Genomic DNA, 27366 nt, shown 5'->3' on the forward strand with positions numbered 1-27366 from the left:
ATAGAAAAACAGGTACACACACACACACACACACACACACACACACACACACACACACATATACTGTGTTCCTAACTGTGTGCATCTGTATCTCCCTCCTTCTCTTCCCTTCTCCTGGCTTATGTGTGTGTATCTTGGCAGCTGTGTAACAGGCCCAAATGCAGATTCATTTAAGTCCTTGTGAAAATACATTTTGTAAGTGTTTACTGCAATGCCTCCAATGTGGTAAAATGCAGTTGGGACTGGTGCCACCAGAGGGTACACTCTGATTTTTTTATTTTTTATTTTTATTTCACATCAATGTAACTTTAACCCCCGAAGCTTTAAAAGCCCTATCTAGACCTTTTATGAAAGCAAGCACGCAGGCCGTTAACTCTGGATGCTCTGAGCCGGATGCTAATCGAATGTGAGCACAATTATTGTGATTACTTTAATTGATAATAACAGGGCTTGAAGATCAAGTCATGTCTGTCTTAATGTGTGTGTTCTAGTTATGGGTAAATCAGGAGGAAAACACCGTAATCGAGGTTGCCGAAAGCTCCAGCGAGGTGCAGAATGGCCATGCAGAGGCCAGTCCGAACCCCAGCACCGACTGCTTGTGTCTGGGCCAGCCCACTCAGAACCGGGACCAGATGAGGGCCAATGTCATCAATGAGATCATGAGCACAGAACGACATTACATCAAACACCTGAAGGACATCTGTGAGGTAAAAAAAACGCATACCAGCCCGTTCAAAGCTCAGGAGACCTGATTGAGTTCTCTTTTAAGCATCATATTTGGTTGTCTCAGATGTTTCTCCTAATATTCCAGAGAAGAAATATACATAAACACAACTGAGACAACTGTTAACACAGTAAAAGTATACAACTATAAAGTTTATGTGAATAGCATAGCTCAGATCATTTGTTCTTTTCAGAATCCGATGAGACATGTTTGAATTTATATTGAAATCTTTTAATTGTTGGCTTGTTATCTTGCTAAATGTGAGCATATTATGTGACATTGCTGAAATCTCATAGGGAACTCCAGATAAGACACATGTGAGATTACTACGCTCTTTTCTGTGATATGCAAAGTCTCCATTTGCTCTAAATTTAATTTCCTGTCTAGGAGAAATTGTATGTCCAAAACTGTATGTCCATGAAATGTTTAAAACTTACACTACCATTCAAAAGTTTGGTGTCAGTAAATGTTTTTTTGAAAGAATTGAATACTTTTATTCAGAAAGGATGCATTAAATTGATCAAAGGTGACTGTAAAGAGATTTAAAAAATCTACCAAAAAAAATCTATTTTAAGTTCTTTTGAACTTTGTATTCATCAAAGAATCCTTAAAACATCAAAGCAGCACAACTGTTTTCAGTAATAACAGCAACTAATAATAACAAATTATTCTTGAGAATAATAACTGAAAACTGGAGTAATGAGTCTGACTGCTGAAAATTCAGCATTGCCATGTCAAAATGTATATAAATAAAAACAGTTAATACATGCAGCCTTGGTGAGCATAAGAGACGTATTTCAAAAACATGATACAAATCTAAAAAACCCAAACTTTTGAATGGTAGTGTCAAGCTGTATTTGTGTTTGTGTTTTAGGGGTATCTCCGTCAGTGTAAAAAGAGAAGAGACATGTTTAACGACGATCAGCTGAAAGTGATCTTTGGAAATATCGAAGATATTTACAGATTCCAGTTGAGCTTCGTCAGAGACCTGGAGAAACAGTTTAACACAGAAGAACCTCATCTCAGCGAGATCGGACCTTGCTTTTTGGAACACGTCTGTATTGAAATACAGAAAATCACACATATATACACAATGAGTCGAGGATACAGATTTTTTATGTTTGTATGTTTTTGTTTTGTTTTTTTTTACAGCAAGATGGATTTTGGATCTACTCGGAATACTGTAACAACCACGTTGATGCCTGCATGGAGCTCACACGTCTCATGCGAGACGCACGATACCAGCACTTCTTCGAAGCTTGCCGATTGGTTCAGCAATGATCGACATCGCCATTGATGGCTACCTGCTCACACCAGTCCAGAAAATCTGCAAATACCCTCTACAGCTGGCAGAGTTACTGAAATACACAGTACAAGAACACAGGTACACACACAAACACAGATGTGCGAACTCCAGGTGCATCGTGCAGATAATGGCGGTCAGGTCCACAAAATATATGACTGTGTAAACGACAAATTTTGAACTGACATATCTGGTTTCCACTTATCATTTTGACATCCCTCGTTTTCGCTCTTCTCTTTCGCTCATACTTTTCCCTTTCTCTCCCAGTGATTATCGGTATGTGGCTGCTGCGCTAGCTGTAATGAGAAATGTCACTCAGCAAATCAACGAACGCAAACGAAGGCTTGAGAACATTGACAAAATTGCCCAATGGCAGGCCTCTGTACTGGACTGGGAGGTGTGTGGCCAAAGCTTTTCAGACAAATTTAATTAATAAGATAAAAAGGAGAGCGATGGAATAGTTGAACCTGAAAATATATATATGTAATAACAGTAAATGAATAAATAAGCAGCGCAACTGTGTGTATACATGTACCCTACTGGCCAAAAGTTTGGTATAATTAAGTTTATGTTTTTGAAAGAAGTCTCTTAAAAAAAGAAAGTTATTATTGGTGCTCAAGTGTTAATAATAGTTCTTATTATTAACAAGGTTTTGCTGTGTAATATTTTTGTGGAAAGGATTCTTTCTCAGATTATTTGATGAATAAAAGTTTGCATTTTTACATAAAAGCATTTATTTTGAAATGGAAATCTTTTATAACATTATAAATGTCTTTACTGTCACTTTTGAACAATTTAATGCATCCTTGCCGAATAAAAGTATTAATTATTTTTATTTTTATTTTTTTTTTAAATCATACTTACCCCAAACTTTCGGTTTCCACTAAAATATTAAGTGGCAAAAACTGTTTTCAACATTGATGATAATAATACTAAATGTTTCATGAGCACCAAATCAGCATATTAGAATGATGAAAGATCATGTGGCACTGAAGACTAGAATATTGACTGCTGAAAATGACATATTAAATTGAAAATGTATTAGAATGATGAAAGATCATGTGGCACTGAAGACTAGAATATTGACTGCTGAAAATGAAAATTGAAAATTGAAAATGACATATTACAAATATATATAGAAATTGTAATAATAATTTCACAATATTACGGTTTTACTATTTTACTATAGTGTCCTGCACAGTGTAGATCAGATAAATGCTGCCCTGGTGAGCATAAAGAAACATTAAAATTATTATTGTATTTAATATCTCCTTTTTCAAAAGGAGACTTGATCTAAACAAATTCAAATAAAAGATGAATGTTACTGACATGCAACCTGCACCACAGACACCATATTGGATTTGAGAGCTGCATATTGAGACATAAACACATCAGAGCCTCAGTGGTGTCAGATGTAATGATACATTTGTTTGTGTGTGTGTGCAGGGTGAGGATATTCTGGACAGGAGCTCAGAGCTTGTGTACACTGGGGAGATGTCCTGGATATATCAACCATACGGGCGCAGCCAAACCAGAATCTTCTTCCTATTCGATCATCAGATGGTCCTCTGTAAGAAGGTGAGAAAATGAAGAGGGGTGAAAGAGGGGATGAATCAAAATAATGACATTGTAAGTTCATTTTTTGAGTCCGCTTTAATTGGGAAACATGGGTCTGGAAATGAAGTGTAGAGAACGTGAAAAATTAAGTGATGCAGATAAATAGATAGATATACAGATACATACATACATGTTTTTTTCCTAGTAGGGATCTTTGAAGGAAGGAAGCAGGCAACTGATGATGTTCTCAGCACATTGCAATCTGGAACTTTCACTTTGAGAGCAAAGATGCAGAACCGAACCAGACAGGCATGCAGAAGCGAATAACTGATTAAATTATGGTAGTGTAGCACAACCGAGGGAAAGAAAACGCATGTGTATCAGTATATTAGGATCCGTGTGTTCGGTCTTGTGACAGCAGCCTAATAAAGCTGTGCTGTCTGTCATTAATGTTAATCAAACAACAAAAGACAAAGAGACAATCTCTCACCGCTCTTGACTGAATCACTTTTATAATTAATTTAATTATTATTTATTATTATATTACTGTACCTGTATAGCCTACTACTGTTAGACCTAAACAATTTTCAAAATGAAATTCAGGTCCTGAGTTTAATTGATCATATTGGTTAAACAAATTACAATATTCAGTGATGTGATTCGTTCTCTGCGTGGAGTAACGTCTGGCAGAGTCGCAGCTTGTACTTATTATTAAAACAAATAGAAAGCAAACAAGTAGCATTAATAGTCATTAATTTTAGTTAACAATGCTATGATAAATTTGAACAGATTTTTATTCTTATTTTACATGTATACTTGTAAAATAATGGATCATTGGGTCATGAATATTGTCCCAAATGTCATGGAAAAGTCATGGAAATTCATTGGTAAAAATGTGTATGAACCCTGTAGAAGCCTTTTGTGTTTTAAGTGTCCTCCAAACACCCTCAAGCTCAAAGCACATGGCCCATTTTTAGTCGCTCCAAAAAGGTGCAAAAACAGCTCTCTTCAGCAAACGCTGAGATACACAGGCAATTCAGCAACACAAAAACAGAGACAATCAGCACTTTTCACATCAGTTTCTTACAAGACTCATATGATATTACCCAGACCAGCTCTTTATCAGCTAATCAGTCAAATCAACACAGTATTTCCATAACAAGCAAGCAGTCTTTCAATTTGTATCCAGTTATTAATTGTTTCAAAAGTATTTGAATGAACACGCTAAACAGACTGGAGTCTTCACTATGACTAAATAGTCTTCACGAAATCACTATAATCTCTAAAAAATAGGTAACACATATATTTTCCCATATTGTATGTATATATGTATAAACAGACATATATTTAAACTTATAGAAAAAAATATACAATTGCAACATTTTATTTGAAAATATTTTTATTATATACAAAAATCAAAATTTGGGGTAAGTAAGATTTTTTTCAGTCTCTTATGCTTAAGGCTGCATTTATTTAATCAGAAATACAGTGAAAACCGTAATATTGTAAATTGTTATTACAATCTTAAATAACTTTTTTGATTGTGATATATTTTAAAATGTAATTTATTCCTGTGATGGCAAAGCTGAACCAAATCACGACACATCTTTTTCAGGGTTCTTTGATAAATACAAAGTTCAAAAGAACAGCATTTATTTGAAATAGAGATCTTTTGTAATTGTAATTATAAATGTCTTTACCATCACTTTATGTCACATATCTTTTTATCATGGCCAGTCACACTTGCTGTCACATTGAATACAACCTCCTGGTGTAACAAGTACCTTGATGTGTGTGGAGAGGAAAGGAGGTGGAAGATGAGAATGATGTATTAGATGTTTCATGCTGGAACAGAATAATCAATCAATCGTTTCATTCTATCAGTAATCTGTCTGGATTAATACAGACATACTCATAAAGTCTCTCCGCCTTCCACAGGATCTCATTCGCCGTGATATTCTCTACTATAAGGGTCGGATTGATATGGATCGATATGAGGTCATTGACGCAGTCGATGGTCGAGATGATGATTTTAACGTTAGCGTGAAAAACGCCTTCAAACTGGCCAACAGAGACACAGACGAGATCCATCTGTTCCTGCCCAAAAAGCTGGAGGAGAAAATCCGTTGGCTTCGGGCGTTTCAAGAGGAAAGAAAGATGGTCCAGGAAGATGGGAAGATTGGTGAGAATTTTTACATCACAAACAATTGAAAGTTTAGTTATTATGCATCCTCATGTTGTTTCAAAGTTGAACTGTTAAATTGAACACAAAAGGTGTATTTTGAAGAATATTTAGTCCAGTCTTTACGATACAATGATCAGACAAGTTCATACTCACCAGTCTTACAGTGATTTAAACTATGTTCTGTTCTTCACACAAAGCTATCAAACGTTTACGCCGAATATTGTCTTTTTTTGTCCCTTTAGGGTTTGAAATCTCTGTATATCAGAAGAAACAAGCTGCCTTGACCGTTAGGAGAGTCACCAAACAGAAAGGTATGAAATCTTGAAGCTTGTTCTTGTGTTCCTCATGGAATTTAGATGTTCTTAGAGGTTGTTGTGTCTCATCTTGGTTTATGACGGTTGCTTTAGGCAGAAAAATATTTTTGCATAAGATAATTCCTATTCTAATGGCCAATAAATTATACTGTGTTCTGTTGTATTGCTGTTACCATGGTGAAAAAGTGCCTGCTGAGAAAATAGAAGTAAATTGATACAAATTGGAATTGTTTTGCCTTGCAATAAATAGTACTTGTGGATGTTACATACAGCATAAAGCTACACAAATGTCAAAGAAATCTAGTAATAAGCGATGTTAAACAGTAAAACTGAGTTTATGCATTAATCGTTGTGTATTCCTGTGTGTCTGTCTTCTCAGGTGTGGGCCGGTCAGGCCCCACAGCGCACCCACCTCCTTTTGACCCCATGAACCCCGGGCAGTACCTCCTCCCTGACGGCTACGGGCAGGCGGACGGATATGAATACGAGCCCAAACGCAGCACATCTCCCTTCTGGCAGAACTTCAGTCGGTTAGCTCCCTTTAAAAAATAGAACACACATCCACCAGGGGTTGGATACACCAGCCTCTGTATACTTGGAAAAGCACTATTCTACTTAAGATACACCTGCAGGACTTGAGGAGGACCGACACACACACAAACTACCGAAGAGAGGATGGACCTCGCTTTACTGGAGTTTACCAGGCGTATTACTTTTACTGGGGTTACGGGGACACCTTGCTGGGCTGGCTGCACTGAATACTGCACACGACATGTAATTCACCGAAACAAATCACGCAAACGCACACACAAAACATACATTTTATTCCTTGGCACTCTCTTTTTAGAGAGGTTTTAAATGATGAAATATGGAAAATCTCTTATGGTATCTTCTTCTCTATACAAATCGACAGATAGTGATTTTTCACCGTTTGAAGCACTAAACCACGGTAATGACTCTTGCTCTCTAGCGCCGCCCTGGTGTTCCTCCGTGCACTGTGACTATTCGGGGCATTGTCTCTCACCCAATCTCTCTTTTTCTCTCTCGATCTCATACTCCACATTATCACGTGTTTTTCCAACAGTTTCAAGTCTGGTCAAAGCTGAAGATTTTTTTTTTTTCCTGGACAATTTCTCCTTGCTGCACTCTTTAGTTTGTTTTGCATGAGATTCAGTTCATTGCAGGTATTTTTATTTGTGTAATTCTATTCGTACGGGTCTCAAAGAACAGTGGATCACGGTCTGCAAATTTGTCACGCAAGTTGCTTACACTGGTCACGGTCTACTGGAAATACGGATATTGGAACAACTTTGACATTCAGAGAAACCTTCAATCAATCGAGTTAAAAGTCATTTTGATTTGTTGGAGCCTTTAGATACCTTGATTAAACTACAGACCAGAGAAACCTGAAGGAGGAACTGTTTTGCTCTGAACAGTGGACCTCTGTAGCGTGTTTACGTCAGAGCCTTGTTTCTCCTGAGGTCTCGGTCTTGGTTTCACCATTGTTTCCTCTCTCCCGTCATAAGTGCAATCTGAGAGAAGACCGGAAAACCTAAAAAAAAAGTAATAATGCCACCTCTGAGCCCTGCCTTCATTTTATGAGGAATGATACCTGGACCAAGGCAACTTTAATCCTGCTGATCAACCTCATAATGACGTGCCAATTCATCTCTAACATGCCAAAATAGTCTGGTTGGAAAATTTTCCTCTAACAGGTGCATTGACATGTGCAAATGCCAACCCCTTGAGCTGGTACCCCGCCATGTGACTTCTCAGGCAAAAATTAAGTCAGTGAAATTTGGTTATCGCTGCTAGGATTAGCATGACATAGCGTTTCAGTTTTTTTATTTATTTATTTTTTGGTTGGTTTTGGTTCTGTTTCTCTATATATACAGTATATATATATATATATTTATTTTTTCCCAAATTAAAGGGACTTGTGCAAAAATTAATTTATGGTATATTTCGCGTTTTGTCTGATAACTTTCAAAGGATAGTATTTAGTCCAATCACAATATTTAAAGTATTGCTATAAAACATTATTTATTCTATTAAAGTGTGATTTTCTTTTTTTTCCATCTTGATCCTCTTTCTATATTTTAGAGCTTCTGCTGGAGTGTTAAAGGCCCTTTTAGGGCATAAAAAATGTAAGAGGACAGTATGGAAGAAATACGTCACATGTGTACTAAGTGCCACATGAAACTATTATTATGTTACAAAGGAAAATATCAGTTTAATATTTTTGATTCGGTGATCTGATTGAAATAACATTATATCATTATTTCATAATAAACTTCATTATGGAGAAAACAGAGTTGAAATAAGTATGTTTCCTCTGGTCTCTTTTTATTATTCATTTAATCTGTTTTGATAAACACAGTGATGCTGGTTTCATTTTAAACATTTATAGAGGGTAATTCAAATTAACAAGTAACAGGTAAATAGCTTATGTTCCAAAGAAGAGTATGTAATGCTCTAGGTTTATATGATTAAAAAAATACAACCACAGGTACTTAACATTAGTATTAAACTGTTTCAAGTTTGTTACAGATATACACTATTAAGACTTATTTTTTTTTTAAAGAAATTAATATTTTTATTCCCCAAGGACACAATAAATTGATCAAAAGTGACAGTAAAGACATTTATATTACAAATGATTACTGCAAAAGTTTTTACAAAAATATTAAACCGCTGTTTTCAACATCAAGAATAAAAAGAAATGTTTTTGAGCACCAAATCAGCATATTAAAATGATTTTTGGAGGACCACGTGACACTGAAGAATGGAGTAATGGCTGCAGAAAATTCACAAGAATAAATTACATTTTAAAATATATTCAAATAGAAAACTGTTGTTTTGAATTATAATATTTTACAATAGAACTGTTTTTACTGTATTTTTGATAAATTAAAAAAAGTCTAATTAATATTTTTGAAAACATCTTTCAAAACATTTAAAACAATCTTAGTGTAGGTACAAGTTTTACATGTACATTTTATACTTTAAAAACGACAGAAAAAAAGAGTCTTTAAGGGTTTTTGTTTTGTTTTCAGTTTATTGAGCTGAATTGTTTTAAAGTGATTTTATTGTGTTCAATATGCCTCACAATAATTTACCTGCTGACGGATAAACATCCATTGATGCACACAGGTTATTAAGGTCTCTAAATTTCAGCAAAACACACACTCACTTTTCTCTCTCTCTCTCTCTCTCTCTCTCTCTCTCTCTCTCTCTCTCTCACTCGCTCTTTCTCTCTCTCACTCTTCTATAACATTTCTTCATGAGACATAAAGCACACTGAAGAATATCAGGATTGGCGGGAACCTGTTGATGTCACAGTGATAGTTTCCCATGAGATTTTTGTGCTCTTGTCAGTACAGCAAAATCTGACCACCATAAAAGAAGAGTGTCATAAGCACAGCATGACATGGCACTAAAATTCTACAACCCAAGACAGAAATACATTCGTAATGCCTCGTATTCATGAAAGGTCGATGGGAAAAATACATTCCAATAAATGTTGACAGACCTTCATAACCCTGTTAGGTCAATAATTTGACAGTAGTCTAACATATTCAACATTCAATATTCAATCCTAACAAAGAAAAGGCAGATTTCCCTTCTACAAAACGTTCAATTCCTTCATTGTTTTGTTCCAGCATCCAATCACAGTGTGTGGTTCTAGTGGTTTACAGTGGTCTGACTCTCATGAAAGATATTGTAGTATAAACATGGTCTCGAAGGTGTTTTTAAACCAGTGCAATAAACCCATTCAGTGGTGTAATCATTTTCTGTTGCACTCTTCAGTGATTGTACACGTCATAAATATGTAACATATTCATAATAGCCACTTATTTGTGACACCTTTACGTGACAACATTATTTCAGAACTCACAAACAGGCAATGTGACATTGAGTCTCAAACATCAGCGATGTAAAAGAGTGTGCTGTTATATTCAGGGAATTATTTCAAAATAACATCCCAAGGGAGTGCAACAAAAAAGTCACTCTGTACATTTTCCAAGTTAAGTAAATGACCAAGAATTAATATTAATTTTATAAATAATTTCTGTTATAAAAAGTTGTGCTCTGGTAAACAAATTCCTATTCTGTACACGTTTAAGCTTTGGTGACAAATGTTTTTAGATGAAATTCATGCATTGTTTGGATTTCATTACCCATTCAGGTTTAGAACAAATTTTAATAGAGTTGTTCAGTAAATTAATGTCTGTGGTAAACATTATTTGAAGAGAATTTCGTGTTTTTCAACAAAATACACTACGGTTCAAAAGTTTGGGGTCAGTAAGATTTTTTTTAAAAAGAATTGAATACTTTTATTCAGCAAAGATATATGAAATTGCTCAAAAGTAAAGATATAATGTTACAAAAGATTCTATTTCAAATAAATGCTGTTCTTTTAAACTTTCTATTCATCAAAGAATCTTGAAAATCCTGATTTCTAAAGGATCATGTCACACATTTGAAAATACATTCAAATAGAAAAGTTACTTTAAATTTAATTTAAGAATATTTTACAATATTTGTATTTTTTTGCTCTGTATTTTTGATCAAATGCAGCCTTGTTGAGCAGAAGAGTTTTCTTTCAAAACTATTAAAAAATCTTACAACCCCAAACTTTTGAAAAGTAGTTTATGTAGCTAACAAGTTAGCACAAGTTGGGACGAGAACCTTCATCATACACATTAACTCACATTCCTCTGGTAGATTTAGTACTTATTTAGTACTCACTTATTATCACTTAGTTAGCAATGTTTTAAAAAACATCATTCACATTTGAGGTATGACTGTGTATAATCTATGTTGTAGATCAAATTGAGGTCAACCTCTTATTTTACTTTACTCATAAACCAAAAAACAATATTCTAAAAAATTCATAAGAAATGCTAATTCTCTTCCTGGTATAAGAACTGCAAAACAAAGCTTTATTCTTGAATCATTGTGTTGGAGGTCTTTTATCCTGGAATAATTTCCTGAATAATCTGTCATTTTATTTCTGAAGGTTTCCAGTCCAGCTCTGTACTGGCTCCTTTCACAGCAGTGTAAAAAAAAAAAACCCAACATGTTCCTGAAATTGTAGGAGATGAAAACAAGTCAAGTTTTGAACCATGTAATAATTTAAAATGAGAGGGCTTTAGGCTTTTGACTGACGGACATCCTTCCACTCCATCTTGGTGCTTTGTAAAGCCTGTGTCTTCTTCTCGTCTACCTGCACGTAATCGACCCTGTACTCGTCTGCCAGCAGCGGTTTCTGAAAACATCAATAACACACAATACCAACAATCAAAACACTAATCAACATGGCCGAATGTATCAACCCAGCAGGCAGATTTATGCCAAGTCATGTTTAGAGCTGACGGGTTACAAAGCAACAGTAACCGGGACAGGAAATGCTGAGTCACTGTTATCACTGCCTGAAGATTCATTTTATAAAGCCACAGGAAAGATTACTACAAGAGATAGCAGTACCCACTAAAACCCCACAAACACTCACCAAATGATACCATTACAAACAAACACCAAATGTTTGTCAGATGCATGTAAGAAATTTGGTTCTTAAGCAGATCATGCCTACCACTGACCTTCTGGACAGGTGAGGGGGAGGCCGAATTGAAGTCAAGTGACAAGTAATCCAGCTGAGAACGCCTCATCCAGGGGGCAGAATCACAAGCCGGGAACATCTGCCGCGAATCCTGAACAAGGGAAAACACCAAGGCTGCATCTATTTAATAACAAATGAAGTAAGCAGTATTCTGAATATTGTGAAATATTACTATTTTTAAAAGAACTGTTTTCTATTTTAAAGTGCCCCTATTATGGGTTATGAAAGGTTCATATTTTGGTTTTGGGAGTCCCCAACAACAGGTTGACATGCATGCAAGGCCAAAAAACACTTTCATTGTCTTATAATATGCATTTATTTTTACCTTATTTGCTCAACGACTCCCAAACGATTCGTTTAACGATTCATTTCTCCAAACCCCTCCTTTGCATGACGCTAATCTGCGGTGATTGGTCCGATAGGTCTCATTTTCATTTCATCATGCCTGTAATGCCTGATAAAGCAGCGTTTGTGAGCGCAGTGCTGCTTTGTGTACAGCGTTATCGGGGAAACAGCTATTTTTACGCTCCAAAAGCAGCACCTAGTGGCAAAGAATGAATTTGCATTTTCATTCAGACCAAAGCGAAAAGACCAACAAGTGGGCGGGCAATATGCTAATGTTTCATGTTGACGTCAACATGAAATGGCTTGGGATTCGTTTTAAAAACAACTCGTTTCAATGATTCAGAGTCGACTCTTTCTTTTGAGAGACAATAACTTTATACACGTGCACTTTCAGATTTAAAACTTGGCAGGATGTTTTCATTCACTTAGAGCTGTGTTACACACTGCATGAAAGGTAATTTCCAAAAATCCATAATAGGGGCACTTTAATATATTTAAAAATGTAATTTATTCCTGTAATGGCAAAACTGAATTTTCAGCAGTCTTTTGTTTTAAAGAAATTTTTTTGGTGCTCTAGGAACATTTTTTGTTATTATCATTGCTAAAAACAATGCTGCTTAATATTTTTTTGGATTATTTGATGAATAAAAAGTACAAAATAACAGCATTTGCATTTGCCCTGACTGCTATTTTTTCTGTTTGCTGAATTTTCTGCTATTTCCATTGTAATTTAGAGATTTGCTGTTGTTGTTTTTTTGCCTTGTTTTATCATTTTTCGCCCTCTGTTGCCCTCTTGCTCTAATTTCAAAGAGAAACAGAGCAATAAATGATTAATGTTATAACAGGAAGTCATGTTACCGTTGGCGTGATGCTTCCTTCCTGTTCAGAACCGTTTATGCCCCATCCCCGCCGCCTGTCCAAAGGAACAAACTGAAGTGATGTGCTAGAGACAAAACAAACCAACACAAAACACATTAATGTTTAAATACAGCTATACGAATACAAAACAATAGGCCTATCTTACAATTAACAAACAACATAAACATCACAAACATGTAAATGAGAAGACAATAGGGGTTATGCGCAACAGACTTCCGTATTCTGTTAACCGGGTCTCGTCGCTTCCGGTTCAAGCGTTTTGCATATGCTTAGTTAAATATGAAGCAGTTTTACTCAAGATGCCTTCAAAGTAGATACCAATGATGATCATAACCAATGTCCATCACATATGCGGACTGATATCTAAAAGTTGTTTTTATTTTTATTCTTTTCACATTTAGATATAAAAATGGAATAAAACGTCAACAATAAAAACAGCTAGCTAGTTTAATTGATTATCTTAAAAGTCCATAGATATCGCTATTATTTAATACGGCTGTTAACACGTTCTCCGACAAGCGGAAGCAATGAGACCTGTTTTCCGGGTTTGGTCAGGTGATATTCGACATATACCCTATTGTGCACAGGGGGTCGTGAAGGCAGGAAATAAAGATCAGGTGACCGAGGAAGAGCCGTGTCAAGACAAACACATCTTTGCTGAAGACGTAGGACACAGATGGAAGTGGTTGAGAAGAATAACATACACTGAACAAAATTATAAACCCAACACTTTTGTTTTTGCCCCCATTTTTCATGAGCTGAACTCAATCCTGCAGTCAGCATGCCAATTGCACGCTCCCTCAAAACTTGCGACATCTGTGGCACTGTGCTGTGTGATAAAACTGCACATTTCAGAGTGGCCTTTTATTGTGGCCAGCCTAAGGCACACCTGTGCAATAATCATGCTGTCTAATCAGCATCTTGATATGCCACACCTGTAAGGTGGATGGATTATCTCGGCAAAGGAGAAGTGCTCACTAACACAGATTTAGACAGATTTGTGAACAATATTTGAGAGAAATAGGCCTTTTGTGTACATAGAAAAAGTCTTAGATCTTTGAGTTCAGCTCATGAAAAATGGGGGCAAAAACAAAAGTGTTGCGTTTATAATTTTGTTCAGTGTAGTTGCAGAGGATCAGTTTTGAGTAATTGCGGTCCGTAAATATGAGTTTATCATAATGCTCACCTGGGTTCTGTCATGGTGCGTGTGAGGGGAACGTGAAATGGACATTCAGAAATTGTGGACAGACCTCGTAGGTCTAAAGGTGGCGGTCGAGCTGTGGAAGCAAACGCAAAGCAGAACACTCAATCACTCCTTATCTTTTTCTCTTTTGCACACAACACACAAACACACTTTCACTTTTAATGAGACATTTCCTTTGTGTGGAGGTGCATGACCTGTAGGAACCCTGCGCCTCCACTCAAGACACAATGCTGTCTAAGGTTCCTGTTCTGTGTCTCTGACAGTATATGCACTTCCTCTCTTGTGCTTTTGTCTTGGCAAATTCTCAGTTTAAAAAGAATTTAAATTTAAATGTCACAAAGAATCTCTTAAAGAAGTGTGCACCTATTCAGAATGAAATATGTCTCGGAATGCCTGAGAAGTGACATACTGTAATCTTGATGACTGTCTTATATTTATATCATCCCCGACAGCACACGTACGGAGACGTCTATTTGACGTCTGCATTTATATCTGCAAGATGTATTTTTTAGTGTTTGCTCATCTGCAATACGTCTATAGGACGTTTCCTATTAGATGTCAAATAGACGTTTAGAAAATGTCTTTATTTTTGCAGACGTAACGTTTCGCAATACTGCAAGAGTGCCCCGAATATCTGCACGATTGCAAATGTGATAGTGATTTTACAACAGTTCAGTAAACAAGACGTTAGTATTGTGTTATTTTAGACAAAATGTCGTCAGTATTCTCCGTTCCAAACAAAGCCACCACAGCAGAACTCGTGGGCCTTTCCGAGCCACACACACACAGCGGTGTTTTTCGTTGCTAAATAAATCCACGTTTATGAATGAATCGAGTGAGCCAATGATTCAGTGACTTGCTTTGTCTCTGAATGAATCAGTCGCTTGAACGAATCGGTTGAATCGGACTGAATGACTTACTGACTTGCCGCCACCTCATTGCGGATATTTTCATATTTACAGTAGCCTATCAGTTCATTAAAAAAAAGAGTATATCAATAAAAAAAATTGTATTTTATACGTACATTATAGTTTGAATAAAAATATTTATTTATAGGGCTATTTTTTGTAATCTCTATTCAGTGCTTTTCTCATTTAACACATTAATTACTTTTATTTTTTTCTCAGCCCATGTGTGCCGGTTACTCCAGTAGTTCGCATGACTTTTAGAAGCGAGCCATTATCATTCAACAAATTAGAATCAACTAATTCGTTCAAACACGCTGATTAATTCAGCAACGAAACAGTGAGTGAGTTATTTAATTGATTGTTACCTCAAGAAGCTAATTGTTCAAAAACTGATTAATTCAAGAACGGCACTACTGTGTGATGCTTGGAGGAATCCACGCGATGGGGATTTTAGCGTGAGTATCTGCAAAGTATGTACCAATATCAAAAATAAAATGATTTGATTTTCTTTTTAATTTACACAGTCCCTGTCACACAATGTTAGAATTCGACATTTAATATTCTATACAATATCGAGGCAAGACTGCCAATAAACATCAGTGAATTTAGAGCTTAAAAAAGAAATGTGGTTTCTGTGTGACACACAGAACATGATCATGAGCTTTGCTGCATCTCATCTTCCTCATATTAATTTTCAACATTTCGTCACTCTTCTATACCTCTCCTCACATGAGATAATCTATTCCATTTCTTTATTTTCGTTTTCTGACGTAGCTAACTAATATTTCCAGTTATGTTCCAGTTACTGGAATTGCTTCATGACAGCAGTTATAGCTAACACAGCACACCAATATCACATTGCTCTGTTGTGCAAATACCTAAAAAAACAAACAAAAACAAAGAATTCTGAAATAGCACATCCTGTCTTTGAGCTAGACATTAGTCACTTGCACAATATATTCAACATGTGGTAAAATTGCATTGCCCACATGCTGTTTTGGGACATGCAATACTTATTTCCTATTTAAATATTTACATCTAAAGGCAGCAGGTCAGTCACAATAAGTAATGCAAATGCTACAATCACAAAACTATGTTTTTAATGTTTTGTAGTACCACATGCTTTGATTGTGAATGATACTGGTAAACCTTGCATTTTTAACCTAGAAAGATTTACCCCGTCTTCTTGGTTTAAGGTTGCGGTCGACTGGAGGAGGCTCAAGGTCAGGATTCGAAGGCGAAGGCAGCTCTGTTTTGCCGTTGGTGAGTAGGGAGATGGGCAGGGTGGAGGGGCTCATGGGTATGTAGCCGTCTGAAGTCACATCAGAGCAGCTGATCGGTGGGGAGGCCATGGGCACATATGAATCCTCAGAGTGGTTTTCGGTAACTGTGGTATTCAGAAATATTGGCTAGAAATAGAGATACAGAGAGAAACACACTGACACATCTGGTTTCTGGCAGTGAATATTCAAACTGATGTGTATATTCGGTGCCTGTTTAACTTTCTCCAGGCTCATTTTAGACAAAATGTTGTCAGTATTCGTAGCTAAATGAAAAATTATATCAATTTTAATTTTTAAAAATCCTATTAATGCCCATTTAAAACCCATTCATCTCATAGCATTATGTATGCAATTCTAGTCCATGACACCTCTGAACAGTCTGTGTAAATACACCATAATGTCACTCGAGATGCAGCTTCTAAAAACAACGTTAGGGCCAAACTGTAGCCTTGAAAGGTTATGGGTAATAAATAATACTTTGAATAAAAATATTTCTTTCTAAGGCTATTTTTTGTCATCTCTATTCAGTGCTTTTCTCATTTAACACAATAATGACTTATCTTTTTCTGAAAAAACAACAACAACAACACAAATCTGTTATTCAGAAATATTGTCTGGAAATAGAGATACAGAGAGAAACACACTGACACATCTGGTTTCTGGCAGTGAATATTCAAATTGATGCGTATTTACGGTGTCTGTTTAACTTTCTCCAGGCTCATTTGACTATTTTATATTTGAATATTTCTTTACCAGGTTGAGGCTTAGACGTTTGTTACAGTTTCTTCCAGCATTTTCAAACTCTCCTGAAAACATGAAAGTACAATATTAAAATATATAACAAATATTATGGAAATGTTTTCATGAGAAAAAGGGGGATGCCCTGCATCCTATTTTCTGAATGAAATCCAATACTTGTTTCTAACTAATTTGACTGATTCCAAAAATAGTGTCTGTTTTGCTCTGGCATGTCACACTTTCATACAAAATATGATGTGCATTTTGTAGCATTTTCGCTTACAACAATCATTTTATAAGGTCAAGAAGTCTTGTATTATCCCCTAATCACCAGCAAAACTGCCACAAAGGCATTGTTCATACCTTCCTCTGAACCAGGTTACAGCTGTTTGATAAATTCTTAGCTTTTTTTTACATGCATGACATAATTTGTATGCCTAATACTGATTTCAGGGTAAAAATTATGGCCATTTACAGAGGAAAAGTGGTGTTTTCTGCTATGTCTGTGGGACTTTTAATGCAACAAACAGCAACAAAAATTACAGATTTTGTGGGGGGAAAAACCTTATATACTTGTGTTTATGTAAAGTTGACATTAAATGGTGTATTTGAAAACTTTTCCACTCCTTTGAATACTACTTTTTGTAAAGACAGAAACCAAAAAAACAAACAAAACCCCCCCCTGAAACTTTTGACATTTGACTGCTTTTGTTATTTTGATAAGTGCATTTGTGAGAAATATTTGTATTTATTTTTGTGTGTGCATTCTCACCTCTCCTAAACTGGTCTATTCCTGAAAGTGACGTCCTGCGAGGGAGGAGAGCAGGTTGCGTCTGATTACGGCCGGCATCGTCATTTACATGGTGATCAGACAGGTGTGTAGGTTTGGGCGGGAGGGGAGGAGGCGTCTGTGGGTCTGATGTTCCGTAGAAGGGCCTGTCAAATCTGAAAATGTCCGGTGGACGGCGTAGAGAGATGGGAGATGAGAGGCAGGATGAAAGGGAGGAGGATAGAGAGAGTGGGCCACAGGGGGCGCTGAATGGGGGCTCGGGCACCCCACCCACAAGGAAAGGGGAGGGGGAGGAGTCAATGTGTGGGGTGGGGCTAAACACATCCTCTGTGTACTCAGACGAGCTCTGCTCAAAGGAGCGTTCAGAGTTAGAGATGCTGTCACACCTAGGGAAGGACAAACACACAGAGATAAGCATATAAGCACAAAACAATACTGACTAATGTCAACTAAATGTTTTTCAAAATAAAACCTGTTTAAACTCTTCTATGGAAAATATTTTTGGTTCAGAGAAAGCATATGGAAAATATGTGGTGTGTTAATGAAACTATTTTTTTTCTCACTTAGCCTTCGTCTACCAAATGACTAATAATGATTTAGAAACCACAAATTTGCCTAACAAATTTAAAATTTGCTTTCATTTGAAACGCCAGAGGAAGACAAAAAAAGTCCAAAAAAAAAAAAGTCTCTTGAGACACAAGTCTACATGAAATAAAAATGTACCCTTTTTACTTTATTAGACTTTTCTGGTCTTGTTGTGATTTATTTTGATTTGTGTATTATTATAAAGAAAATAAATGATGTATTTATAATTAGAAACACAATGATTTCTAATTCCAATTCATGTTAATGGTAACTAAAGAACTCGTCTAATTTTGAAAACAAATTTCCAGAAACATATACACTACCATTTAAAATGTTGGGGTCAGTAAGAATTTTTGTTTTTTAAGAAATTAACAGTTATATTCAGCAAGGATCAATTGATCAAAAGTGAGAGTAAAGATATTTATAATGTTACATTTCAAATAAAAGCTGTTTTTTTCTATTCATCAAAGAACCATTAAAATATGTAAAAAAAACAACAACAAATAAACAAAAAGGTTTTCTAAAAAAATATTTAGTAGCACAACCGATTCCAACTATGATAATAATAAGAAATGATTCTTGAACACCAAATCAGTATATTAGACTGATTTCTGAAGGATCATGTGAAACTGAAGACTGGAGTAATGGCTGCTGAAAATTCAGCTTTGTCAACACATGGATAAATGACATTTTTAAAATATATTAAAATAGAAAACATTTTTTGTTGCAGAAAACTGTGATAAACCTGCATAGTTGTTTCATTAATCAGCTATAACCCTCCATAATGATGCCTCAGTAGTATTCAACACAAAACTGCATTACGAAAATTATTTAGCATTTTTATAAAACCATGAAGTCCCTACTTTGCATGCAGGTACCTGAAGATTTTATTTGAATCTAATCACAGCGTGTTATGCTGCAGTGACCAAGATCAAAAGATTTCACTGAAGCAAAAAGCGTGAGATATTTTCTGTTCTCATTTATTCTCTCAGTCACCTTTATTAAATCAGATTAAAGGAAAAGCCGATAGTCTGGCGCTACATGGACTGAATCTCATTTCCGTATTGAGAAATATAATTATTATTTCTGCAATGTGTGATCATAAGAAATGGGGTGGGCCTTGCCTGACGATGCTCTTTGTGCCAGTTTCACACTGAGAGAGGAAGAGGTAGTCAAGTGGAGGGCTGATCTCTGATTCGCTGGGCCTGTCAAGGACATCGTGGTTTTCGACAGTAACTGTGTCTTGATTGGCCACAAGAGAAACATGAGGAGAGAGTGCTGGAGAGGGCTGCTGGGAAGAGGGAGTGAGATTAAGACTGTCCATTGATTCTGTCAAAAAGAAAAAGAGAGAGAGAGAGAAAGAGAGAGATTTGCTTTATAGGTTATCAATATGTTTTATCTTATGTCAAAAAAAAAAAGTGCAATAGCCATACTTCACAAATTCAGTTTCTGAAGTACCTTTGCTTTTATTCCAGAAGGTGGCAGACCAAATCACCCCCTTCCAGCCCCCCACACAACACAACCCACACACACACACATCTCTCTTTGTCTTCCTGTTTAGACTCAACAGTGTGTTAGTAGTGGGCAGATATTTCTAAACCACTCAGTCGCATAGATGAACACATGAGGCTCACGCCTGTTACACACATTGGAAGCACAAGACGCCTTTATAGTTGATTTTTTTTGGGTGTAATCATTTCTCTTTTTAATAGTAAGCAAAAATATTTTTGGTAGGTGGAACTGAGTTGAAATAATGCAGATAAAGGTCACTGTGGAAGGTTTTGTGCCATTTCCATGGTCATATCTATGTGTGCTTGTGAGAAAGCGATTTGAGTGACACATCTCTCATTTTGGGAATTATTGTTGAGCAGGTTAATTAAATGGGCAATTTTAAATAATCAAAATAGTTTTAATTGCACATAAACAGAGGTGTCCAGTGGTGATCCAGTGTTTGGACGCCTAATATCACACTCAACCTGCTGGTGCTTGAAAGGCATTGTGAGTAATGCTGGGGTAATGTTGTGGGTAAACAGTCATAGATAACCACCTTTTGATCACATTGCAGCTAGCATGCAAATCTGAGGAGGATTGTGTGGGCTCACGTAAACATTGCTTCTTTGGCAGAGCCTACTATTGGGTATCCAACACTTGAATAACTGACAATGACTCACAACCTTTCTGTCAGAAGAGAATTCTGAGAGGCACCAGGTGTGTGGTTGTATTCATTTTTGTGATCCTAAATTTACTGTAAACATCTATAGGATTTTACTCAAATGTATAAGCCTTTTTGAAACACATCTTTTATAAAGATGCAGTGAGATGTCTTTTAATTATTATGTAGAGCTATTTTAACACCTGCAGTCCGAGGTTGCTATGGTAAAGGGATTCAGGAGAACAGAGCAGTAGTTAACAGTTGTCATGGTGATGGGGTCAAAGGGACAGTAGAGATGCAATAAGTAGTTGTCGTGGTGATGGGTCAGTAGGAGTAGTTTAGTTTAGTTTCTTATTTCTTATATAGCACATTTCTACTGCCTTCAGAGCAGAGTAGAGATAGAGTGAGTGGCTGTCATGGCAGTGGTCAGAGAGACAGTGAAGATACAGTGAGCGTTGTCATAGTGACAAGTCAGTGAAAGCAGAGATACCGTGATGGTGATGGGTCAGAAGGATAATGAAGATATAGTGAGCTGTTGTCATGGTGACTCTCAGGTCAGTGAGATTACAGATACAGTGAACAGCTGTCATGGTGATGGGTCAGTAAGAATAGAGATACAGTGAGCAGTGATATAGATTGAGTGTTTGTCATTGTGATGGTCAGAGGGACAGTGAAGATGCAGTGAGCAGTTGTCATGGTGACAAGTCAGTGAGAGTAGAGATACGGTGAACGAACAGGTATCATGGTGATGGTCAGAGGGATAGTGGAGATACAGTGAGCAGTTGTCATGGTGATGGTCAGAAGGACAGTGAAGATACATTAAGCAGTTGTCATGGTCACAGGTTAGAGTGAGAGACACTGAGAAGTTATGGTAACAGGCAGAGAGAGAGTAGAGATAGAGTGAGTGGTTGTCATGGTGATGGGTCAGAGGGACAGTGAAGATACAGTGAGCAGTTGTCATGGTGACAAGTCAGTGAGAGTAGATACAGTAAGCAGTTGTCATGTTGATGGATCAGAGGGACAGTGAAGATACAGTGAGCCGTTTTCATGGTGATGGGTCAGAGGGACACTGAAGATATAGTAAGCAGTTGTCTTGGTGACAGATTAGACATATTGAGAAGTTATGGTAACAGGCAGAGTACAATACATATACAGTAAGCGGCGACAGGTCATGGTGTCAGGTCAGAGTAAGAGAAGAGATATAGCAGTGTTCTTTAACTTGTGGTCCCGGCAGAGATCAACATTTGAGTTTACAAAAGTTCACAGAAGCCTTGGTGTAACCGGACCTCACACTGTTTTTATCCAGCGTGTGTTCTGAGCATCTTGCACATGGCCTGAAGCGGGATCTGAAACTGCGGCTCTCCAGGTGTGACTACAATCTCTCATGTGTTCTTCTCTCACCCTGCTGTCCATCTGCCTCACTGCAAAAGAGTCTGTTTGTAAGTAAAGAGCTGAGATCCAGTTCACAGCTGGAGTCCTGCTGGGGTTTGTAATGAGGTTAGCGGCTAAGCAGCGACTAAGATTTTGTGTCTCCAAAAACTACACTCGCTATTTCAACAGTACGTCTGATAGTCACCTCTGGCCTCCATCTGAGACATGAACAACATGACGAAAGATGATAAATTAAGCCTTTTTTATCCTTGCATGTGTGTGGAGAAAAGGGCATAGACGTGCCTGTTGTTCTGTATATAAAAGCTTTATCTTTCACAATCGGCCTTTGCCAGTTTAGAGGCGTGTGCAACCGTCCAGCTTGTTGTGTATTAAACAGTAACCATGTGCATGTGTGTCTGAAACCCTCCCAGCCGCTGTATCACTCATCTTTCTGTTATCTTTCCAAGTAATGTGTAACTTGTGGTTTCTCTCACTCTCTGTGTTTGGTATATCACATTAACCACGCTAACTGCTAACATTTTCCCCATGTGTCTTACATTATTCTTCCAGTTTTAACAAAAACATATTTCCTTGCTGTAATAGCAGTCATATGTGCTGTGGACACAGATTGTGACGCTGGCTGTTTGCTGTTAGTTAAATATATGGGATGCCACGTACTTGTGAGCTGTCTGTTATGACAGACGCATGTGTGGCTGAACACTCCTCTGTGACGCAGCTGTTGCTCTGCAGACTATTTGAAAGAGAGGAAGAGAGATGGAGGAATGGAACAGAATATTAAAATAAGACCTCGCCTAGATTACAGCGTCGTTCTCTCGCAGATTCTGTCTGCATCTCTCAGTCTCTGCATCTCTCTTTGGAGAAACGTCCTGTGGTTAATTATTTCCCAGGCTAGGTTTATTCATTTTAAAACTGCAGTTAGAGGAATGTAAGTATTTAGGTTAATGCAGGGAGCTGATGTGGTGAAAGAGCTTTACGTACAAGGGTTTTTCCTGTTTTAGCTCATCTGTAGCACTTTCCTTTCTCATAAACCCACGCACAAACACGGTACGTATTTATTAACTGCATGTTTACTGCAGAGAAAGGTTAAATAATTTTAGTTTTAAGAATTAGTAGTTAGGTAGTTTTTCTTTTTCATCAGTATCTTATTATTAATATTTTATAATATATAAATTATATATTTTCCTGTAATCCATTTTTTTTAGTGCCACCTGTCACTTGCTGAGGTACAAATAATTACTTATTTTTTCTGTTATTTATTTAGAAAATGCATATATTAAAAAAAAGTTTGTCATCAGAAAGATTTTTTTCTTTCAAAAATAATACTTTTATTCTGCACGGATGCATTCAATTGATCAAAAGTGGCCATTTACCATTTTTTGTGGCTATTGTTTTGAACTTTATATACTTTAAAGGATCTTGAAAAAAGTGTATCATGTGTTTAGACAAAAATATTAAGCAATATAATATATTAAACTACTATATTGATAGTAATAAATACGAAATGTTTCTTTAGCACCAAATCAACATATCAGAATGATTTCTGAAGAATAATGTGACATTAAAGACAAGAGTAATGACTGCTGAAAATCCAGTTTTCACATCACAGAAATGCATTACATGCATTTTATTTTTCAATAAAATAAAATAAAATAAAAACAGCTATTTTAAATTGTAATCATATCTCACAACATTACTGTTTTTGCTGTATTTTGATCAAATGCAGTCTTTGTGAGCATAAGTTATTTAATTTAATGATAAAACATTATTATTATTATTATTATTATTTTATAATTTACTGGACAAATCTGCATTCATTCTCACATTCTCATTGTCACATTCTCATGTAAAATTAAAAATTCAATGCAAACCCTTGTGCTAATGTTAATGTGTAGTGTTTTGCATTGACAAATAGGGGGAAATGAAGTCAAAGTTTCTGGAATCAGTTGATCAGAGTCATTTCAGAGAAATGGTAAGATAATTTTGATAGCATGATGATAACGTAAAGGGAAAGCAAAATGACTGCAGGACTATGACCCAACTGACACTATTAGAACTTTATCAGAGGCTGCAATTCATCAAAAAAGTGTGAGCATGTCATACTAAGTAAAAAAGTAAAACTTTTATAATAAACCTCCTCACCTGCATGTCTGTTCAGTCCTCCAAACGTACAAATCTGTCCAATGTTCTGTACCCAGATGTTCATCTCTTCTGCCGTTTTGGCCAGCAGGTAAAAGATGCGTGTGGCTGTCTTGACCACAAACAGGTGCTGATTCTGATACTGGCGTTTAGTGGGCCGCACCTCTGCCTCGATGGTGACCTCGCACTCCTGCAGGTCGATGGTTCTGATTGGTTTCCGGGAGCTCTTGCTACGGTAATATTCCAAAACGTCAGGATTCCCGCTCATCCGACCCCTCCGCAAAACAAACCATCGCTTTCGCCATGACTGAGAGAGAAAGGGACAGAGAGCGAGAAAGAGAGGGGAACACAACTGGATTAACATTGAAAGCTGTGTGCACTCACACAGGTTAGCAATCAAGTCAAAAAGTCTCCTTAGATCTTGTCTTGTTTTCAGACTGCAAGCATTCACTCTTCACATGAAAGCAACATTTGCCCCCATTTAAATCTTGACACATGTTGGTTTTGATTGGTATTATTTTGAACAATTAATCTGGGCACATTATTCCACAGAAAATAAATATTTGTCTTTATAAACTTAAATAATTAAAAATCAGTTTTGTTAACTAAAACTATTAAAGTTGTTATCATTAATTGAAATAAAATTCAACAAACGAAAATTTGAAATGTTACCTTGGCAACTGCGACTAAAATAAAACAAGTTTAAGTAGGGATGCACGATATATCGGCCACCATATCGGTATCGGCCGATAAATGCTCATTGTTTCTGTTATCGTTTAAGTCAACCACCAAAAAAATTACTAAAACTGAAATTAAGATGAAGCTTAATAGAAATATATAAAAAAAAAACGAATAAAAAGTTAAAAAGAAAAATAAATAAAAAAATAAAATAAAAAAATAAAAATAAAAGATAATTCAACATTTTAATAATTAATATAATAGTATATAAATAATATTAAAATAACACTGATAAAAATATACTAAATTCCTCTGAAACAAATGTCCTTTTCAACTGATGTCACTAAGGCTGGCTATTGGATAATGTTAACGAATATGTAATCGGGCAGGACTGAATAATTATTACAAATTATATATAATTGCAAATAAGACTTGACACAGTGTAAATTTTCACACCATGCAAGATCTGTTCAAACTAGTGGTCGACCGATATATCGCCAAGGCCGATATATCGGCCGATATTTGGCATTTTTCAAATATCGGCATCGGCCGATAAGTTTTTCTGTTTGGCCGATGTGTTCGAGGCGGGACTTTTATTTTGACGGCGCTGAGAACGGCAGCGCCTGAGCGCACACCGCTCACATTCTCCCTCTTGTTCGCTGTCATCATTAACAGTTCTGTCTACTACGGATAGAAGTCTGTCTAATAATCAGATAGAACTGTTAAACAAAGGAATTAAAATGTATACAAAAAAGTATTATAACGATTGCTTTAATATTATTAGTAATAGAAAGGCAAACATTATAATACTTTCTCATTTGCCGTCAGCATTCAGCAAATACGCATTTATATCATTTAAACAAATCTTTGAATGACTAATGAACGTTTAGTTTCACAAACCTTGCAAACTTAGTCGGATTCAGTTGTGAGATCTTGTGAAGTGTGCATTTGTATCCTGAATGATCACGTGTTCTCTGTGTGAAGGTCGGTCCGTGTGAATTGAATGCTGACAGGAGGAGAGTTCAGCTTCACTGGAGACGCGCGATCGACAAACTTTAAACTAAGTTAGTGATTTCAAATTATGCTGCGCTTTATGCATTTGCCCACTGTCATATTCATGTAATTGTCATTGCGTGCTGTATGTAAAATGAGTGTAACCTTGGCTTTATTTGAAAAAAAAAATACTGAGTGCCCTGTTGGTTACAGTGTTAGAGTTTACTTCCTTTTTAATTAGATTTTTATTAAATATTTATTTATTTGTGGAAAAATGCTTTGTCGTCTAAAGTATAAGTATGTTTATTTTACACAATTATTTTTAATCCATTTTCAAATGATTTCAAATTTCTTAAATATAAATTAAAATAAATAAAATTACATCGGCTTTATATCGGCCATCGGCCACCCTGCTTTCCAAGATATCGGCATCGGCTGTCAAAAAACCCATATCGGTCGACCACTAGTTCAAACCAACTGAGGAGCCAATTTCATTGTGCAATAGTCTACACACAGTAATGAAAACAGCTTGATTTATTTTAACTTAAAGTGAAAATGAAACTCAAGGAGCATTCGATGAAATTGCAATAGAAGTAAACGTTGATCATTACAAGAGTTCAGTCATTGCAGAAATGAATGGGTCTAGATTGATACATTTGTGGTGTTTGTATAAGTAAGTCTGATTCATATAATTTCCCTTATTTACCCAACATAAAATTTCACACCAGTGTTGTCCCTTACCAAGCGTAACTGTGGCAAGGCTAGTGTAAATGCAAGAACAAACTTACAGATAAACTTCTGTCTAAGCTGGGCAGGGTGTGATCTGCAGTCAGAGATGACTTACATGCTTACTTTTCAAGAAACACACACAGATTAATCTCTCAGAGCAGAAACAGGTTGTACATATTCTTACAAGAAGTAAATAATCAACACTTACACACCAAGTCAATCAGTATAAAACTCCTGGCTTTACCAGTAAATCCAGTTTCTGCACTGTAATCAGTTCCAAAAACATGGTTATTAGATGTATTAAGTTGTTATTCCATTAAACAGATATTAGGCTATTATGTCATCATGAGGTAATTAGGTTAATATTAGCATATGAGGTAAATGCATATACTTTAGGTTATTAGGTCATTATGTCTGATTATTATACAGTGTATTATGTGTTAAGGTTTTTGTCCTTTTTTTTTTTTTTTGCTCTGTTCTATTAAGTGCAAGCAGTACCTGCCTCAGGTGAAATCTGGAAATCTGTCTTTCAGAAAATTCTCCTATGCATGTGACTTTCCATTTTCAATGATGTAACAGAAACTATCATAGAAACTACTGCAGGGAAGAGAATGACAGGGAATAGAGAGAAAGTGGCAGTTCTTTTGTAGTCCCCAGTTAACTCATAGTTTCTCTCTCCTTCTCGCTCTTTTTCTTGTTGAATACTATAACCCAAAAAGATAAAGAAAGTATAGGGGCACCATGCACTGTTTTGAGGGGGCACCAGTGGTTCACTTTATATGCTAGGCAAGATAAACAGAAAATAAATAAATAAATAAATAAAAACTATTAAAACTATTACTTGTTAT

General features: G+C 36.2%; 1 protein-coding gene and 1 pseudogene across 2 annotated transcripts in view; one reads left to right on the plus strand and one right to left on the minus strand.

The window, feature by feature from the left end:
* The window catches only part of LOC107663212 (rho guanine nucleotide exchange factor 9-like), a 15620-nt pseudogene extending 7676 nt beyond the window's left edge, over positions 1 to 7944 (plus strand).
* A 2773-nt stretch (positions 7945 to 10717) lies between these two features.
* gab3 (GRB2 associated binding protein 3) overlaps positions 10718 to 27366 on the minus strand; it is a 26739-nt gene continuing 10090 nt past the window's right edge. Inside the window, exons 1-10 of one of the 2 annotated variants that reach the window (XM_016453420.1) lie at positions 24122 to 24199; positions 22640 to 22712; positions 19563 to 19767; positions 17836 to 18239; positions 17079 to 17131; positions 16220 to 16451; positions 14117 to 14207; positions 12910 to 12994; positions 11687 to 11797; positions 10718 to 11355 (exon numbers count right to left, since the gene is read on the minus strand). In XM_016453420.1, coding sequence (XP_016308906.1) covers positions 11239 to 11355; positions 11687 to 11797; positions 12910 to 12994; positions 14117 to 14207; positions 16220 to 16451; positions 17079 to 17131; positions 17836 to 18239; positions 19563 to 19767; positions 22640 to 22712; positions 24122 to 24127 — 1377 coding nt within the window. In that variant the 5' untranslated portion in view covers positions 24128 to 24199 and the 3' untranslated portion in view covers positions 10718 to 11238. Of the gene's footprint in view, positions 11356 to 11686; positions 11798 to 12909; positions 12995 to 14116; positions 14208 to 16219; positions 16452 to 17078; positions 17132 to 17835; positions 18240 to 19562; positions 19768 to 22639; positions 22713 to 24121; positions 24426 to 27366 lie in introns of those variants that run through there. The other variant, XM_016453419.1, reaches the window with a different exon arrangement.

The sequence above is a fragment of the Sinocyclocheilus anshuiensis genome, unplaced genomic scaffold, assembly GCF_001515605.1.
Source record: "Sinocyclocheilus anshuiensis isolate Anshui unplaced genomic scaffold, SAMN03320099.WGS_v1.1 scaffold1301, whole genome shotgun sequence".
NCBI lineage: Eukaryota > Metazoa > Chordata > Actinopteri > Cypriniformes > Cyprinidae > Sinocyclocheilus > Sinocyclocheilus anshuiensis.